Consider the following 17145-nt stretch of genomic DNA (forward strand, 5'->3'; position numbering starts at 1 on the left):
ACACCTACAACAACTAGTCATGTTCGGCATGATACCTGCCGTGGAGAAGTAGCCGAGGTTACAAACATGGTACACTTTCACACAAACTTTCTTGCTGCTTGAACACCACCCCTCACGATGATGCTCTGCTGCTGAATACCACAGCACGAACGTGATTGCTATGTGCACGCCTGTCCGGCCAAAGCATCGGACTTCAAATTCAAACTGTAATGACCTGCGACCACAGACTATTTTTCTTTTTGTGATACTGCCAAATCTGGTGGCTGAACTGAAATTTAGACCTCTAACTACTGTATAACATGAGATAGGAACGAACATCCAGATACTGACAATACTTCACCAGTGTATAGACTCTACAGCCACGCCTGATCGATTGTCTGCCTACTAAGCGCAATCAGCACGTCGATACAGTCTTGGAGTATTCTCATAGCATATCACCTCCCACGCAGCTATGAGCTTTCCCGACCACTACGGTGTCAATTTCACCAAGACAACCCACGAGAAGGCTGAAGGTACGTCTTAGCCATACTCCATAGTCTTCGAACCTCTCCATTCTCAGCAATATGAAAAGCTAATTCGCACTTCTCCCCCTTTCCAGGCCCAACACTCCCGGAGAACAACAAACCCCCAGCAGGCCAGCACTTCAATGTCGTCGTCACAGGAGCAGGAAAAGGCCTAGGCTATGCTATCAGTATCGCTTATGCCAAAGCAGGAGCAACCGGTAAGCTCCCAAGCAACACCCCTCCTACTTGCTGTTATCAGCAATCCATCCTCTCTTCCCCTCCCATCACTACTAACACACACTCACCCACCCTTAACTCAGGAATCTGCATATCCTCCCGCACCCAATCCGACCTCGATGCCCTCTCCACCGACCTAAAACGCATCAACCCAAACCTCACCATCCTCTCCCAACGCTGCGACACCTCCGATCCAAAATCCGTAGCTGCCCTCGCGACCGCCACGACAGAAACCTTCGGAACACATCTCGATGTTGTCGTTGCGAACGCGGGGATCATCAGCAAGTATATCGAGAATGAGGTGAATCCGAAGACCGGGAAGGTGCAGGCGAGGCGGCTGCCGGAAGGTGTGATCGAGGATGAGGATTATTTGAGGGTGACGAGTGTGAATTATTTGGGAGTTTATTATACGGCCAAGTATTTTGTGCCGGGGCTTGTGGGGAGGCAGGTGTGTATTTTGTTTCTTTTGTTGTTTTATGCCACGCTGCTCCTTTTTAGGACTTACATTCAATTCGACATGATGCTAACTACTCAATCACGTTCTTAGAACCAATCCTCTATTCGCGCTTTCATTGCCATAACTTCTTTGGCCGGGCACTTCCCCGTCTCAACTTTCACACCCATCGCCTACAACGTGTCCAAAATCGCCGTCAATCGCCTCATCGAGTGCATGGCGAACGACCATGCTGCTGACTCCCTCCTCGCTTTCTCTGTGCATCCCGGTGAGGTCATTACGCCACAGACCGAGGGACACAGTAATGAGTCCGGCGATGACTGGGAAAAGCTTTTACAGACAGATGTTGGGCTTGTAGGTGGATTTTGTACATGGTTGACCCACACGAGAAAGGAGTGGTTGAGCGGCAGGTATTTGAGTGTGCATTGGGATGTAAATGAATTGGAGGCGAAGAAGGAGGAGATTGTGGAGAAAGATGCATTAAAGTTTAGAATGGTTGTCTAAGGAAGACGCCTGATGTAGTATCGCAGACTCTTGCACGCGGCTTGCACTTTGTCGTCGTAAAGATATTCAACTTTACGCAGAACTATGGTCTTCTGTTCGACCAGTCTTGGCATCTTGTGACTCAAGGTCCTCGTGTCCAGTTTCCATATTCAGGCGTATTGATTCTGCCTGATCCATGAGCACTTTATTCGAAGAACCTGCTACTCCGCCTCGAAGAAGATTGAGAACCTTCGGCCCCCAAGTGCGACCGAGAACTTTGTCGCGAAGACTTCAGCCCTTTGAACTCATCTCTATGCATAATCGGCCGTACTGGAAATACCCATCGCTGTAGGTCGTGATCGTATACTGGCGTGACTATGCGCATCTCAGCCATGTTGGGTGGTCGGTCTCGAGATGGTAGACGGAGAACTTGCTTCAGGGCAGTGCCTGTGCCGTGAACGATTGCGTGAAGGAAAGATTGAGCTTCGTGGTCTCTCATGGTGGTGGTGGTGGTGGTTTGTTGGATTGAGATCGATGACTTGGTGTTTTGACTGTATTTTACTGCCAGACTCGTGTTGAAGATTGCTATCTCGGTTATCGTAGAAGGACTGTACTCGAGAGCCAAAGTATAGAACTATATGACAATGCCAGATAGCGAGACAATGCGGCACGGATGAAAATAGAGAAGCTCTTTATATCTCTTGTAATTTTTGTTATGTGCTCATTGTGGAAAACAACGAACAGGTCCTCGCCATAGAATGAGCTTGTTACCAGATCCTAAACTCAGGATAACATTGCTTCAGAACGAGATCCAACCATGGAGAAACAGTCTTGGCGTAGTAGTGTGAGCAGTATCACTAACTCGCTGCACTTCGTTTGCCACTAGGCGTCAGGACTCGAGTCAATGGACAATTTGTTCATGCCTTGCTCGAGCAAATTCTCGAGCCAGGGATCGGGTTCGTTTCGCTGAGGGCTTAAGTTGGGAGACATTGCCAGACGGGGTCTGCTCTTGAAGACGCTGTCGTAGTCAGCCTCGACGTCGAAATTGTCGTCCTTGGTAGCAGTAGATGCAAGCGACTCTTCTGACCACGCTCTTTCCAGTCTTGGTTTGTGGCTTGTAATCTTGATTGCGGTTCTACTTCTTGTGTGAGTCGGTCGCTTAGCGGATGTGCTGGGCCGACTTCGATAGCTGTCGTCAAGCGCGTCGTTGAGCATGGACATCGATTGACGTGTTCGCTCGGCCAACGAGAGTCTGTCCAGTGGCAACCTCGGCTGTGACGCGATCACGATAGAGGGCTGCTCGGTGGAGGGCTGCTCGGTGGAGGTACTAGGTCTGTGGTTCTTTAGTACGGGCTGGTTCGGTGTCTCAAAACGTGCCATTGAAGCTCGTGTTCTTTCCATTAGGGAAGGCTCTGGAGGAGTTTCTGGATGCGGTTTTAATATCTGCTGCGTGAAAGGTTCTGGTAATCCAGCATTAACGACAGGTTTTTCTAATGAGATTGACTGAAACGGTGTCAACCGATGCCTGCCAGGTTCTATTCCATGTCCGAGAGAATCGTCATTCCGGAAGGACAAGCTGCTTGTTGTAGTTTGTGTTCTTGGATTTGAGAGATTGTCGTTTTTCGATCCACCAAGGTAAATCATATTGACGTTGGATTTGTTGTTGTCAGCTTTGGTCAAGCTGCCAGATGACTGAGCTTTGTGGTGTAGACTTGCGGTTCTCAAGCTTAATTCCTTTTCTAAAGACTCAAGTAGTATGGCATGCTTGGGCACAAGCATCTCAGCAGCGGTAGAACTCACGTTATCTGAAACATGCTCCAGGTCCTTATGCCGAGTAAACAACGGAGGTCGAACACTTCGTTGATTCGTATTCGGTACTGACGCAGTATGCTTGTGGGTATCCCGGTGGTGCAAATCTTCAAAATAGGACTGCCATTTCGCCAAACGTACGTTTTGATTCTGGAGTCGTGATTGAAGGTCTTCGAGCAATGAAGACGCATTGTCGTCGACGTCACCTTTATAGGTCACAATGTGATTCAAAGTACGGCTGGGGACGCCATGTAGAATAGTGTCGACCCAAGCAGGATCGCCAATCCAGTTCTCACGGAGGACGCCTTTGATGTGAGTTGCATGGTTGGGAAGCTGAGGCACTTTCTTGGACTGGAGAGCTCTCGTCTCCTTCGATAGCACCTCGATCGAGTGTTCAATATTGTGCTGCTCCTGCTTCGTCGTCCAATCAAGTTCTTTCTTTTCATCGAGGTTTCGTTGTATACCAGCGCGACGGGCTAAAACCAGTGGTAACAAGTTTTCAGGCTGTGCGACTCCTTCAACATTGAGAACTTTCTTGAGCACAACGATAGAGAAAGCAGCAAGTAGTTCCTCAACCTTGTCTCCTTTGCACTCATCCAGCATAGTCTTCCGCAATATAACGTTGGGACCGAGCACGCCATCTTTTTTCAGCTCCGTGAGTTGTCGCAAAAGAGCAGCACGAAGATTCACAGATTGCAGGGAGGTTGCGGGAGGAAAGAAAGGTCGTAGTTTCTACATGACTTAGCAGCAGGATACTTTGACTCGTCTCGCACATACGTCTCTTGTGGCTCGTGCGTCGAACAGCTCGAACAGGCAATAGAGCGACCATTCCACACAGCGAATTCGATGCTGGAGGCTCGACTTCACGTCAAAGGTATGTAGAGTGACCTCCGGCCAATCCTCTCGTGCATTGAGGTTGAGCAGGTGCAGACTGTGCACGAAGACTGATACATGGCTTCTGCCATTCCAGCTGGTCATGATGTAGCAATGTCTAGATATTCTAGGTACGTTGTAGGAATGAGAAAGGTGCCAAGGTCCGAATCTCTGGCAGGTGCAGCCAATCGGAGTTGCTTAGTACCTGACGATCGATCTCAACGTGTAACAAGCCACCCATGTAATTCTACTGCAGGTAAGCAGTATCGTGCCGTGCACGCGTGGCAATCGCGTTCTGCTTGGTGATCGCTCCTACCTGTTTGTGACTTTATCTGTGCGTGTCTTTTTGAATTTGGAGTTCTGAAGCAAGCGAGCAAACATTGCTATCATACCGGTCTGGAATAAAGTGGTTCTTATCTTTTTATTCCTAGTTCCAGTACTAGGAAGACATCAGCACTCATCCTCCGTGTCAACTCGTCCATGTTCCGTTCTACTCAACTATTAAGAACACTTCCATCCAGATTTCGCAACGAATATAATCAGGCCAAAAATATGCAACATACCTCGCTGCTTCCAAAACCTGATCCTTGGACCGTCGAGGCTGTCGTAAAAGACCTGCCTTCGAACACTTCAGACCTTACCGCAAAGTCTAGCTCTTCCTCTCCCGTACAGTTCTTTCACTATGTCGAACGACTAAAGATCGAGAAACGTGAGGGATGGCGACGATTTGGCATTTCTCGTGGCGAATCGATCGCAGACCACATGTATCGAATGTCTATCATTACCATGCTCGCACCACCTGACTTAGCAAAGAAGCTCGATATTCCTCGCTGTACAAAGATGGCACTAATACACGACATGGCTGAAGGTCTGGTTGGTGACCTGACACCTGTTGACGGTGTACCGAAAATCGAAAAGAGCAGACGAGAAGCCGACACGATCGATTGGGTTGCAAAGAGTTTGTTAGGCAAGGTCCATGGTGGAATCGCTGGCCAAGATCTGAAGGCAGTCTGGCAAGAGTACGAAGACGCTGAGACGTTGGAGTCGATTTTTGTCCACGACGTAGACAAGGTCGAACTCTTATTGCAAATGGTTGAGTACGAGAGAGCCAACGACTGCCAAATCGACTTGAGTGAGTTCAGTTGGGTCGCAAAGAAGATCAAGTTGGACGAGATGAAGCAGTGGGCGGAGGACATCCTGCAAGAGCGAACCAATCTTTGGGCAAAGTATGAGCTTTCTCCTCGTGACCCGACCGCTGCCGATACGATACAAAAACAGCAAGACGACTATTACGATAGGGGTGAAAAAGTACAAGCGAACGGGCACGCTGGATAAAGTCAAAAGAGGGTAAACTATCATCGTGTCACTGTGAGCTCCCTCAATCTCTGTCCCAGTACTCCTCTTCTAGACTGCTGCCACTCTCCACCATGCTTGAGGAACAGGAGGGTGTCATGCGCACCAAGATAAGGTATTCTTGAATGTGAAATGTGAAATATCGCAAGGGCGCGTCAAGTCTTAAAAACCAATACGCTTCTTCGCGGCTTCGATTGGCGTAAGGATATGCTCCAGCACACAGGCGCTCATGAGTGCTTGCGTAAGGAGTGTCCACCAAAGCACTCACCTCTCTGGTCGAGACGTCCGCGCGTGTTGAGTTGCACTACTTCGTTTCTTGCCTCACACGGGATCTCATACTAAACACCCGCAAGCTTCCATCATACTACAGCTTCGTTATGCGAAGTAGACGCCCTCAATCCCTATATGAGAAGCCTCGGGTCATGAAGTACGCGTCCCTTTTCCTCTTCTCCTCGTCACCTTTCTGCGTATAGAGGGATCGTATCGTCTCGGTATCGTTGGATAGTCGCTGCTTCTTCTTTTCCACTTCCTCCTGGATCACCCGTTGTGTCAAACCAGCAGTCGCGGCATTCTTGATACCTGTCAATTTTGAGTCACTGCCTCCCTTCTTCACTGCTTTTACCGCCTGGCCATCCGATTTGTTCTCTTCAACATCATGTGCTTTCCTCTTTTTCGATTTCGAACCTTTGACCGGTTTCAGTGAGTGTGAAAGCCCTAGTTCGCGCAGGGTCTCTATCCTGGTCAGAATCGTGTGCTTTTCAGCTTCTGTGGTTGGTAAGATCGGAATGATGTCTCTCGGCGATTCGAACGTCTGACTGCATTGCGGGCACTCGTTGCTCTTCATCTCAACGATAGCTTCCTGGCTGAAAGCATGACCACAAGGTACAATGTAGACAGCTTTGGTTGAGTGTCCAAGCTCTTTACCAGTCACCGGGCACACCCACTTCCCATCAGCCTCTTCGAACTGCACTTCCACAACATCCTTGAGACTCTTGACTCGTCCTTGCACGAATTCCTCGGCTTCCTGTTTACTGAGAGTTGAAATCTCTTCCGGCAGTAGGAATTGTATTATCGCATCTTTGTTGTATAGATCCCCGCTATAGTCGGCTACAACAGGTATCTTGAGCTGAGATTTTGAAAGGGGACATTGTGTCCATCGATGCGCGAGGTGTTCTTTCTGTTTCTCTTTGACCTCGGTCAATGTTTTGGCTTTCGACGACTCTTTCACGAGCTCTCTGCGGGTGGGTATACTGCCTGAATTGTGAGAAGTGAACTAAAACAATGTTTCTCTTTCGACAAACTACTTACCACCATCATTACCCATGTTGTGGTGAAGCACTACCCGGACTGGTCTCTTGTCAGTGGTAATTATGTCGGCACTAGACTGAAGTTTCGGAAACGTGCATCGACTGCAGCTCCGATATTGTGTTCAACTTATGCATCGTACGTGTAAGAAGCTGGATGCGGTGGTGAAATAGTCAGGCACGTCGAACTAAATCGAACGATTGCCTCAGGCATCTAGGATGATATCAGTTTCTGCCTGAATATCGTGGCCGCCGCGGGGCGATACAGAATGGTCTTGTCATCAAATGCATTCGTGGTCTCGCAGACACACTCTCACCAACAGGATACTCTTCAGAGTGCTGCTGGCTCTCAACTCGGTTATCTCACCGAATCTCACTGATCATGAGCTGTCGTGTTGTACGAGCTGCGATTTGTGGGGATTCCAGTCAAGTCTACACACCCACTCACGATACGCGTCGTGATCTCGAGAACATCCTTACTCGTACCTGATATGGTAGATCATATCATTGGTCAAGGTCGGTCCTATAATCGGAGTTTACAGCATATGTTGAAATCTGTTCGAATCACCTTTGCACCAGGCCAGAAAGTTTTGGAAAATGCCATGACGACATAATGGAGATTCGAATGCCTTTCGGCAGATGGTGCTATATGAATACAAACGTTAGCCCATTCTAACGTGCTCAGTAAGGAGAACGTGATAAAGATTTTGCTTTCCGGACACGACTTTTCGATCTAACACACTTCAACGTATTACAAATACTGATATATTGCCAATACTTACAAAATATCACGATGAAGGTTCTCGTCACCGGAGGCAGTGGGTTTATCGCAGCACACGTTATAGATTCGCTGCTTCAAGGCGGCCATAACGTTGTGTTCACAGCTCGCACTGCCAGCAAGGCAGACCACATTTTGCAGAATCACCAAAACATACCCAAGGACCGATTGAGTTATGTCATAGTCGAAGATATTGCAAAAGAGAACGCCTTCGATGAGGCTGTCAAGTCGGATCCGCCATTCGATGCTGTCCTCCATACAGCCTCACCGTTCCACTTCAACGTGACTGACCCTAAGAAGGTAACCGAGCACTCGTCGCAAGCATACCCCCTACGAAAAATACTAATGCGGCCAGGATCTCCTCGACCCGGCAATCGTGGGAACAACAGGTATCCTCAAATCAATCAAGAGCTACGCACCCAGTGTCAAGCGTGTAGTAGTCACATCCTCTTTCGCGGCTATCGTGAATCCAAAACAGACTCCAGAAGTCTACGATGAATCCTGTTGGAACCCAGTAACGATGGAGGAAGCGCTCAAAACAGATCCTTCAACCGCCTACCGAGGCAGTAAGACCTTTGCTGAGAAAGCCGCCTGGGACTTTGTCGAAAAGGAGAAGCCAAACTTTGACTTATGTACCGCCAACCCACCTCTGGTAATCGGACCAGTTGTTCACCAATTCGATTCCCTGACTTCACTAAACACGTCCAATGAAAACGTGAGAGATATGATGTAAGTCCATACCTCGGAAGACACAGCGGCACTATCTTCAACATTCAGAGACATCAAACTAACCTCTAACAGCCAAGGAAAATTTAAAGACGGCCTCCCACCCACACGAGTCGCGCTCTGGGTCGACGTCAGAGATATAGCACTCGCACACGTCAGAGCCATGGAACGACCCGACGCCGGCGGCAAGCGATTCTTCGTCACAGCCGGCTTTTTCACGAACAGCGAAGTCGCAGACATAATCAAGAAGAACTTTCCGGATTTGGTAAGCAAGTTGCCGGATAATTACGATGCTCAGTCAAAGGAGTTTCCGTATAAGATCGACAATTCGAGGAGTAAGGAGGTACTCGGGTTACAGTACAGATCGTTAGAGGAAAGTATTACTGATTTAGTTAAGAGCCTGAAGGCTGCTGGAGCGTAGAGCATGTTTGGATTCCGAGCGGAACTAGACGGATGTACAGATAGAACTCGCCGTGTCATGTAGATTCCAAGCAGGTTTCAAAACACTATTTGTATAGAACTGACACAATGTATGCCACAGACAAGCAACGAAGTTACAGAACGAAGCAAGAAGTCCCTCTGGTTAAGCTTTTAGGTTGGTTCGTCTCGCGGCCCTCAGTATTAATCGCAAGTGAAGGTAATCTCCTCGCTTCACGTTATCTGATGGCGAGTCGTGAGATGTCGGCTGAAGGTTTCCTGCCTATTAGCAATTCAGCCATGACCAGGCCAGTTCCCAGGCTCAAACTTATGCCCCAGGGTCCATGACCCGTGGCGACAAACACACCACCATCCTCTTCCATTTCAATATCTTTTCCCAGCGCATTTGCAGGAACTTTCGAGATGATAGGATATCCAGATCTCGAGATTGGACGAAAACATAACCCCTCTCGCTTGGTTTCAAGATCATCAACTTGTAAATTATCTCCCTGACGCGACAAGCCCGTCATCGCGACCATAGCTTTTCTCATCTCTTCAGACTTGTTTTTGTCCCTGAGTGAAGCTGCGCCATTGGCAGTATCTGGCAGTTGAAGCCCAGCATCGTTGAGACCTCCAATCCAGATCTCCGGCTTTCCGTCAGCAGATAGTCGGGAAAATGCTTCCGGAGCAAATGCCCAATTTGGCGAAGGATTGCAATAGATAACATGTGAGATTCCTACTGGCGTAACTCCTGAGTGCTGGGAAAGGTCGAGTATTGGTTTTGTCAATCTCGGAGATCGCACCACAATACTATAGCCAGCTAGTGGAGTGACTGGAATTCGAAATTTGCTATCATGGAATATTGATTGGAAGACTTTCGGGGTCCATGCTCCAGCTGCCAGGACAATATTCTTCGCGTGTTTCTCGTACTGCGGAATGTCAGTACAAGAGTGTGCATACTTGCTATGGTCGGCTTTGCGGGATAGTAAATTCAGGTTCTGGTACTTACAATTTCCATGTCCTTCCTGACCTTTATACCCGCAACTTTACCCTCTGCATTCTTGAAAATACTGCAGGCGATACAACCAGTATGAATCTGAACACCTCTTTCCTTGCACCTCTCAATCAACCATTGACAAAGTTGTCTCGGTTCTACCTGTGCACAATTTCCCTCGTCGTCAAGCACTTCCAGGGCGCCATTCCTTTGTCTTGTAAACCATGCCGGACTACCGTCGTCATTTACCATCTCGTGCCTGTCTGCCCCAGGACCTGTTGCGCCGTCAGCCGAGGAGGGCGCCACACCTGAACGACTTGTGCCTGATTGCAGCCAATGCTCGTCCTTCGCCTGCTTGCCCATGCCTCTAGAATCTATAGCAAGGCTGTACACCTTGCTTGGAGCGTAACCCCATTTCCTGGCGCCGTCGTGTTTAGCTGCAAGCTCTTTGTGGAGGTTGAAAGACAATTCGCCGAGTGACGCTGATGCAGGACTGAACCAGTCTTTCGCAAGAAATCCTCCAGCATACCCGGATGCTGAGAGAAGCAGTTCTGAAGCAGAGTCAACAACGTGTATCTGGTGCGATGCAGCGAGGTCCGGCTTCAGTTCAGAAAAATGATAGGCGATACTGAGGCCAATAATGCCACCTCCTAGAATCACAGTCGCCATCTCATTTGGTAGTGAAGGTTACCACTTGAAGTAATGGTGTATATGTGATTGATACGACTCAGGCGAGGGTGGCAAAAGGGACACTGTGTTGTACCGTGTCGATCCCCAACAAGTAAGGATCCTCTCGATGTCTTCGGTCTCGACCCGTTATCTTTGCCGTGGAGGATTCGTGGCTCTATACAACAGCACGGGACTACGTACTTTCGTAGTCAGTCGAACGGGAACCACGGATCAGATAAAGACGCTCTCCATTTCGGACATTCGAGACGTGTTTGATGAATCAAGTGGTGGCATAACCGCCTGTACCGGTGTATACTTGACCCTGGTTGATGGTTTACAAAGCCTGACACTGCCGTAGGTTGTCAAAATGCAAGCGTGGCCGCGTAGAAATTGGGCAGCTGATGTCTGAGTGTGAGGGTGAGCTCGCGGGGAAGATCCTCATTATCAATCACGCAGCCAGGGCTTGTCTCTGCACAGTTCGTGAACGACGTATATGTTGAACGACCATAGCACACCGAGCCAGGGTTGTTTCCTTCACGATACTCAAACGTATCGGCTTCACGATGTTGCCTTGTCTCGAGCGCGGGTCTTTCTGACGAAGGAAAGCATGTACATATGGGTAGTCAGGCACAACGGTCTCAGATGACGCAAGTCTATTCAAGTCAAAAGTTCTTGCGAATAATATTGCTCTCTGCACAATCACCGTTTGCTGCCCAGAAACCCAGCAACCCAATTCACACGACTCTAGCAATAACATGGCGACTAGCAAGGTAGTACTCGTAACAGGCGCGTCTCGAGGCATTGGTCAAGCAATCGCACGTTTTCTAATTGAAGCACCTCCCCAACACAAACTTGTGCTAACTGCACGAACTTCGCAACCTCTGGAAGAGCTCAAGTCACTCGCGCCCGATCGTGTAGACTACGTGGCAGGCGACATTTCCGATGCAGCAGTGATCGAGAAAGCAGTGAACACAGCCGTGAGGAAGTTTGGTGGACTGGACGGTTTGATTTTGAACCATGGCACGCTAGGACATGTGAAGAGTATATCTGAGCTGTCTATAGCTGATTGGCAAGAAGACTTTACGACCAACTTCTTCTCTGCTGCTTATGCTGCCAAGGTAGCAATTCCCGAATTAAGAAAGACGAAAGGCAGGATAGTAATAACGAGCTCGGGAGCAGCCCAAGGAGCATATCGTGGATGGGCTGTCTATGGCGCATCAAAAGCAGCGCAGAACCATCTGTGCCTTTCCCTCAGAGCTGAAGAGGCCGACATCACGACAATCGCGGTTCGACCAGGCATGGTAGATACTAATATGCAACGTTCAATTCGAGAGCAGCATGTTGAGAACATGGACGCAGAAGACATGAAAAAATTCCAAGGCGCATTCGACGAAGGTAAACTCGTTAAGCCGGAACAATGTGGACATGTAATTGCGAAGTTGGCGGTAGCGGCAACGCCTGACCTGAGTGGCATGTTCCTGTCGTGGAACGATGAGAGACTTACAGACTACCAGCTGAGGAAGTGAACGGTTGCAGGATTAGCGTCCCGAAGGAACTCACAGCATCAAACGGCGTACGTCTGGAGTGACCATCGCAAGTCTGTTCGAGAGCAATGAAATTAGCGAGGCTCACGAAGATGACTGAAAAGAGGTATTGCGACATAGAAGGTCAGGCGAAAGATGAATACATTAAATTTCAACATATGGTCATAAACCATTGAGTTTTAGCAATGGAATAGTGATTTAGTCATCACAAAAAGAAAAGACAAACGCATGGCTGGACTTACTCTTAGCAAGGCACGATAGAAAGACCGAGTTGGTCAAGCATTCACGAACTGGACGTGTCTAGTCAGTGACAACTGGACGTGTCTAGTCAGTGACAACTGAACACGACAACCTCATGAATTTCCTTGCGGTCTGAGAGGCTCAGGTGTTTACAGATTGGTATCGACAGAGGTGATTAGGAATTTGATAGTACTTTGTGGTTCTTGTTCATCATATGGTTGAACCTGGAAAGACCATGGCTTAACGTACCAATAGTTACTCGATCGCGAAGTAAGGCGTTGGGAACATCCTGATCGACACATATTAGCATTGGTTTACTAACTGTGGCTGACGATTGTAGTGAGATTCAAATTTTCAGAAAGTCCTTTGGCTGGACAGTGTGAGTTCGCATGGTTTTCTCAATTAGGGGCGACAAACAAAGTTCCATCATTCGCATATGACATGTGGTGAAGGAGTTTGACTTACAACTTGGGGCAAGACGTATATTCGATGAGTTGAGCATTGCTGATTGACGAAGGAAACACAAGACATGTTTGAGTAAACAGAGCTTTAAAAGAAAAGTCGAGTTGCGAAAAATCACGCTAGTAGCACTTGCAGGAGCCAAGTCTACATGCCTGAGGCAAGAACAGGGCGGTGTCATTCAACCACCTGCAAACAGGTCTGAGGGTATTTGAAGACCGTTGTCCAGGGCTGGCGCTCATGGTGCTGGCATCATGATGCGTCGCACCTTCTATAGAGTGCTCAAAGACTGAAGCAATAATACATACTCTTTTCTAAAATGTCGGACAAGGAATTGGGCGGTGGTGAGTCTACCATAATCGCATCCGAATCGAGATTCGCGCTGACAACGATACCAGGGAACGAAGAGCTTTCGTTACCAAAAGGTTGGCAACTACAGATTAAGCCCGTTCAGTTACTAAGTGAGATCAGCGACGGTTCAGAAGATCATTTCAGAGATCCTACCTCAACTGCCGCCAGAGGTGTCCCTCGGAAATGACATGACATTTACCAAAGGTGCTCGAGACATGCTTATACAATGCTCAATGGAGTTCCTGCGTATGTTAAGTTCTGAAGCCAACGATGTGAGCGAAAAAGGTATATTGCTGCTGCACCGCATAGTCGCGACCGCGCTGATTCTCCGCAGAGAGCAAGAAGACCATCGCTGTGGAGCACGTCGAGGCGGCCCTCAAAGATCTCGGATTCGGCGACTATATCGGAGGCATCCGTGGCGTGGTGGGAGAATGGAAAGAAGTTCAGACCAAACGTGTCAACCGAGGTGAACGTATGAAGAATTGGGGAGGACTCAATGTCTCGGAAGAAGAGCTAGAGAAGATGCAAGCAGCGCTGTTCGGCGAAGCGAAGGAGAAGATGGAAGGACACGATACTCAGAACACGAATTAATAATTGACGTACAACATATACCGCCCTCTGGCAGATTATGTTTCGCCAAAGACAAAGACACCCTTACCTGCTCGAAAGCCGCCAAGGGTACCTTGAACCGCCGATTTCAGCATATCAAGGTCTGTGTCTCGGTCCCATTTACATTCTTGGACCGGTATATCTTTAAACTTCCCCGAGCGGGTCAAACGTAACACATCATCGACAGTCTGCTTCTTCTGATCCGGGTGCTTGTCGCTCCACTTGCTCACCCAGAAGCCGGTAAAGTTGATGTTCTTAAAAATCAATAACGAAGCTGGAAGTTCGAGTGGCTTTTTGCTCATGGCACCATAGGTGATCATAGAAGCCTCAGGGCTCAAGAATTTTGCAAGAGCCGTGCCAGGCTTTCCACCTACACAATTCAAGCCAACCTTGATTTGTTCCCGACCACCTCTTGTCCACTCTTTGACTTTGTCTCTGATCTCTCTCCCGAGCAACTCTTCCTCGGTAATCACATGAGTGGCTCCAAGATCATACAGATCTTTCTTCAGCTTCTCCTCCTCGGTCTTGTCCTCTCGACCTCGAATTACGTTGATGCTTTTGAACCCCCACTCTCGCCCAAGCTGAATAGCAGCCCGACCAACACCACTATTGGCACCGTTCTGAATGAACCACTCATCTTCTCTGAAACTCCATTTGCCATAATCAAGCAGCATTCGATATGCCGTGCATGGATTGACGGAGACAGTGCCCACCTGTAAAGGAGTCAGGCCTTCCTTGTCATCGATCTTTAGGAGTTGGCTCTCATCGAGTGCCTTGTGGGTGCACCAAGTTCCTTGCCCCGTATGCTTCATGATCACCCAATCGCCTTTCTGAACCGATGTGACTGCAGAACCCGTACTTACGACTTCTGCGACACCTTCGTTTCCTGCAACGGCTGAAGGCTCTGGTGTGCCCAGCAGAGTGTTCATTTCTGGCTTCGAAGGGTAGACGCCCTGGATCTGATTGATATCGGCAGGATTGATGGGACTTGTGAGGAATCGAACAACGACTTGTCTACCAGAAGGTGCCGAGATGGAGTGGCCGTGTAATTGCAGGACGTCCTGGGGCTCTCCATTTTTCGAGTATACTAAAGCTTTGGATTGCGTATATCCATATGCAGTTATGCTCCTCCTAGACTCTATTGGCAGCAACGAACGTAAGGATCTATGCCGGCTGGTTACTGTGCTGATTCGTGGTCGAGGTGTCAGGCAGCTAGGTATCGTACGAAGCTGTGCTCGCGGCGCCATGAGCTCAAGATGCGCCATTACTCGGCTGTTCACTCATCGGAGACTCAAAGGTAACATCTAAGTAACTGTTGCCAGTCTATCACTCTGTCTCTCACTTCTCTAAAGTACCAACATAGTTGTTGTAGTTCTGACTTCTACTTCGCCGCACCTTCCTTCTAGGCTCGACATATAGTATCTCACCTTAACCAACTTGACTTCTGATCCGCTATAGCACTTGTGATGCTTCAGCATCTTCCAGTTGTCAGCTGTTGATGAATCCCGCTGCGACTGCGCGACGACTCAAATCACCAGGTGAAATTCGTAGATACTCTACGATTTACCATGATCGGCTGAGGAGTGCTCGAGGGACTCGAGCTGTCCTTAGTGGCCTTGAGAACCTCGTGCTTACCGGTAGTCCATATCGTGAGTAAAGGTCTTCATGAATTACAGCATCACTAACACAGCTCAGCAAGTGGTCGCAACATTGCCAATGACGAGGTAATTGTCCTCAAAGACAACTTCCTGACCACCGATCTCCCAACGACATGTGCTTCTCACATCCTCGAAGGGTTTCGCGGTTCTGCGACATCCATGGTTGGTCGACTTCTACAGGATGCTGGAATTCACATTGTGGCCAAGACCAACATGGATGAATTCGGCATGGGCTCGTATTCTACCAACTCGGCACGGGGGCCTGTCAAGCATGGATTCGATTCACTTGAACAATCTGTTGGAGGAAGTTCGGGTGGCAGCGCGTTAGTGGTCGCCGGAGGTCTCGCACGCTTTGCTATTGGCTCAGATACCGGAGGCTCGGTCAGGCTACCTGCCGCCTACACTGGCATACTTGGTTTCAAGCCGTCGTATGGACGAATCTCTAGGAACGGTCTTATTCCTTATGCAAATTCACTGGATACTGTGGGTATTATGTCTACCTCCGTCAAAGATGCCATATCCATCTATCGTATCTTGAACAAACATGATCCGGCCGATCCAACCTCGTTGGACCTAAATAGTCGAGCCCGAATCGAGCATGCAAAATTAAGTCGGTCTCGGGTCCCTGATCATGCGGCAAGCGATCAAGTGAGTGTCAGGGTTATCGGTCTGAGGGATAAAAAGGAGAGTGCTAGACTCTCACTCGAAGCGGGAATGAGATGGAAAGCGTATGGAAGACAATATTTTACCAAGCGGTCTTGGAGAATAGGTGTGCCAGACGAGTATAATATTCAGGAAATGCATCCCTGGATCCGCATTGCATGGCTGAAGACTCTGAGTGTACTGCAGGACATGGGCAATGATATTGTGCACATATCGCTCCCGACTACTCAATCAGCTCTTTCCGCGTACTACGTCCTCGCCCCAGCTGAGGCATCTTCTAACTTGGCAAAGTACGACGGTGTGCGATATGGTATTCCACGTGACGCTGAGTTAGCCGATAACCATGAAGGGGTGCTCTATGCGCATCATCGAGGTCAGCATTTTGGAGACGAAGTCAAACGCCGTATCCTCCTCGGAACCTTTTCATTATCAGCAGGAGCCATGGACAACTATTTCATACAAGCACAAAAGGTCCGTCGCCTTGTGCAGCAAGATTTCAACAACGTTTTCACCGTTCCTCATCCACTCCTCGAAGCATCTACAGGCAATCCTGAAGGCGTCGATTTCATCGTTGTGCCAACTGCACCAACACTTCCACCTTTGCTTTCGGAGCTCAAACATCAATCACCTCTAGATTCATACGTCAACGACATCTTCACGGTCCCAGCTTCACTTGCAGGCTTACCAGCGATTAGTGTGCCGGTTGTCGCCGACGATGACTTGCCGCCGACCTCTGACAAGAACATCGGTATGCAGATCATTGGACAATTCGGTGAAGATATGCCTCTGTTGAACTTTGTCAGAGATACCGTGGAAGCAATAGATCCACCCAGACCCCGCGAGACTGATTCCAGGATATGGACAGCACGTAGGTTCTGATATTGCAGCGCTTTGCCCGCCTGCAGAAATAGATGTACCTCGTTTTGCAAGTGTCTCTGTGCAGGCACGTCACGGTCAAAATAATTCGCCGGCCTAATGTGTGTAAGCCCATATATCTGACCAGCGAGTCAACTCGACACCC

The 17145-nt window shown here is 48.7% G+C and overlaps 10 protein-coding genes across 10 annotated transcripts; 6 read left to right on the plus strand and 4 right to left on the minus strand.

Moving 5' to 3' along the window:
- Positions 1–451: 451 nt before the first annotated feature.
- LTR64_001251 (uncharacterized protein) lies at positions 452–1698 on the plus strand (the record flags this gene model as incomplete). Its single annotated transcript, XM_064895632.1, has 4 exons — positions 452–512; positions 599–721; positions 824–1188; positions 1288–1698. The coding sequence occupies 4 exons, from the start codon at positions 452–454 to the stop codon at positions 1696–1698; spliced, it is 960 nt and encodes a 319-aa protein (XP_064758319.1).
- An 861-nt stretch (positions 1699–2559) lies between these two features.
- On the minus strand, positions 2560–4464 carry LTR64_001252 (uncharacterized protein; the record flags this gene model as incomplete). Its single annotated transcript, XM_064895633.1, has 2 exons — positions 2560–4218; positions 4264–4464. The coding sequence occupies 2 exons, from the start codon at positions 4462–4464 to the stop codon at positions 2560–2562; spliced, it is 1860 nt and encodes a 619-aa protein (XP_064758320.1).
- A 447-nt stretch (positions 4465–4911) lies between these two features.
- On the plus strand, positions 4912–5694 carry LTR64_001253 (uncharacterized protein; the record flags this gene model as incomplete). Its single annotated transcript, XM_064895634.1, has 1 exon — positions 4912–5694. One exon carries the CDS (start codon positions 4912–4914, stop codon positions 5692–5694), a length of 783 nt encoding a protein of 260 aa, XP_064758321.1.
- Positions 5695–6106: 412 nt separating this feature from the next.
- rtf2 (Replication termination factor 2) lies at positions 6107–7036 on the minus strand (the record flags this gene model as incomplete). The annotated part of the gene is made up of 2 exons (XM_064895635.1): positions 6107–6966; positions 7021–7036. 2 exons carry the CDS (start codon positions 7034–7036, stop codon positions 6107–6109), a joined length of 876 nt encoding a protein of 291 aa, XP_064758322.1.
- Positions 7037–7809: 773 nt separating this feature from the next.
- Positions 7810–8941, plus strand: GRE2_1 (methylglyoxal reductase (NADPH-dependent) gre2; the record flags this gene model as incomplete). The annotated part of the gene is made up of 3 exons (XM_064895636.1): positions 7810–8094; positions 8150–8523; positions 8596–8941. 3 exons carry the CDS (start codon positions 7810–7812, stop codon positions 8939–8941), a joined length of 1005 nt encoding a protein of 334 aa, XP_064758323.1.
- A 235-nt stretch (positions 8942–9176) lies between these two features.
- On the minus strand, positions 9177–10600 carry LTR64_001256 (uncharacterized protein; the record flags this gene model as incomplete). Its single annotated transcript, XM_064895637.1, has 2 exons — positions 9177–9866; positions 9947–10600. The coding sequence occupies 2 exons, from the start codon at positions 10598–10600 to the stop codon at positions 9177–9179; spliced, it is 1344 nt and encodes a 447-aa protein (XP_064758324.1).
- A 755-nt stretch (positions 10601–11355) lies between these two features.
- On the plus strand, positions 11356–12126 carry LTR64_001257 (uncharacterized protein; the record flags this gene model as incomplete). The annotated part of the gene is made up of 2 exons (XM_064895638.1): positions 11356–11641; positions 11663–12126. The coding sequence occupies 2 exons, from the start codon at positions 11356–11358 to the stop codon at positions 12124–12126; spliced, it is 750 nt and encodes a 249-aa protein (XP_064758325.1).
- Positions 12127–13162: 1036 nt separating this feature from the next.
- NCB2 (negative cofactor 2 transcription regulator complex subunit ncb2) lies at positions 13163–13785 on the plus strand (the record flags this gene model as incomplete). The annotated part of the gene is made up of 4 exons (XM_064895639.1): positions 13163–13187; positions 13242–13268; positions 13315–13479; positions 13529–13785. 4 exons carry the CDS (start codon positions 13163–13165, stop codon positions 13783–13785), a joined length of 474 nt encoding a protein of 157 aa, XP_064758326.1.
- Positions 13786–13820: 35 nt separating this feature from the next.
- On the minus strand, positions 13821–14732 carry ETR1 (mitochondrial 2-enoyl thioester reductase; the record flags this gene model as incomplete). Its single annotated transcript, XM_064895640.1, has 2 exons — positions 13821–14633; positions 14667–14732. 2 exons carry the CDS (start codon positions 14730–14732, stop codon positions 13821–13823), a joined length of 879 nt encoding a protein of 292 aa, XP_064758327.1.
- A 569-nt stretch (positions 14733–15301) lies between these two features.
- HER2 (Trimeric GatFAB AmidoTransferase(AdT) complex subunit) lies at positions 15302–17003 on the plus strand (the record flags this gene model as incomplete). Its single annotated transcript, XM_064895641.1, has 2 exons — positions 15302–15452; positions 15499–17003. 2 exons carry the CDS (start codon positions 15302–15304, stop codon positions 17001–17003), a joined length of 1656 nt encoding a protein of 551 aa, XP_064758328.1.
- Positions 17004–17145: the final 142 nt, after the last annotated feature.

The sequence above is a fragment of the Lithohypha guttulata genome, assembly GCF_036872675.1.
Source record: "Lithohypha guttulata strain CCFEE 5908 chromosome Unknown scaffold_1, whole genome shotgun sequence".
Classification (NCBI taxonomy): Eukaryota; Fungi; Ascomycota; class Eurotiomycetes; order Chaetothyriales; family Trichomeriaceae; genus Lithohypha; species Lithohypha guttulata.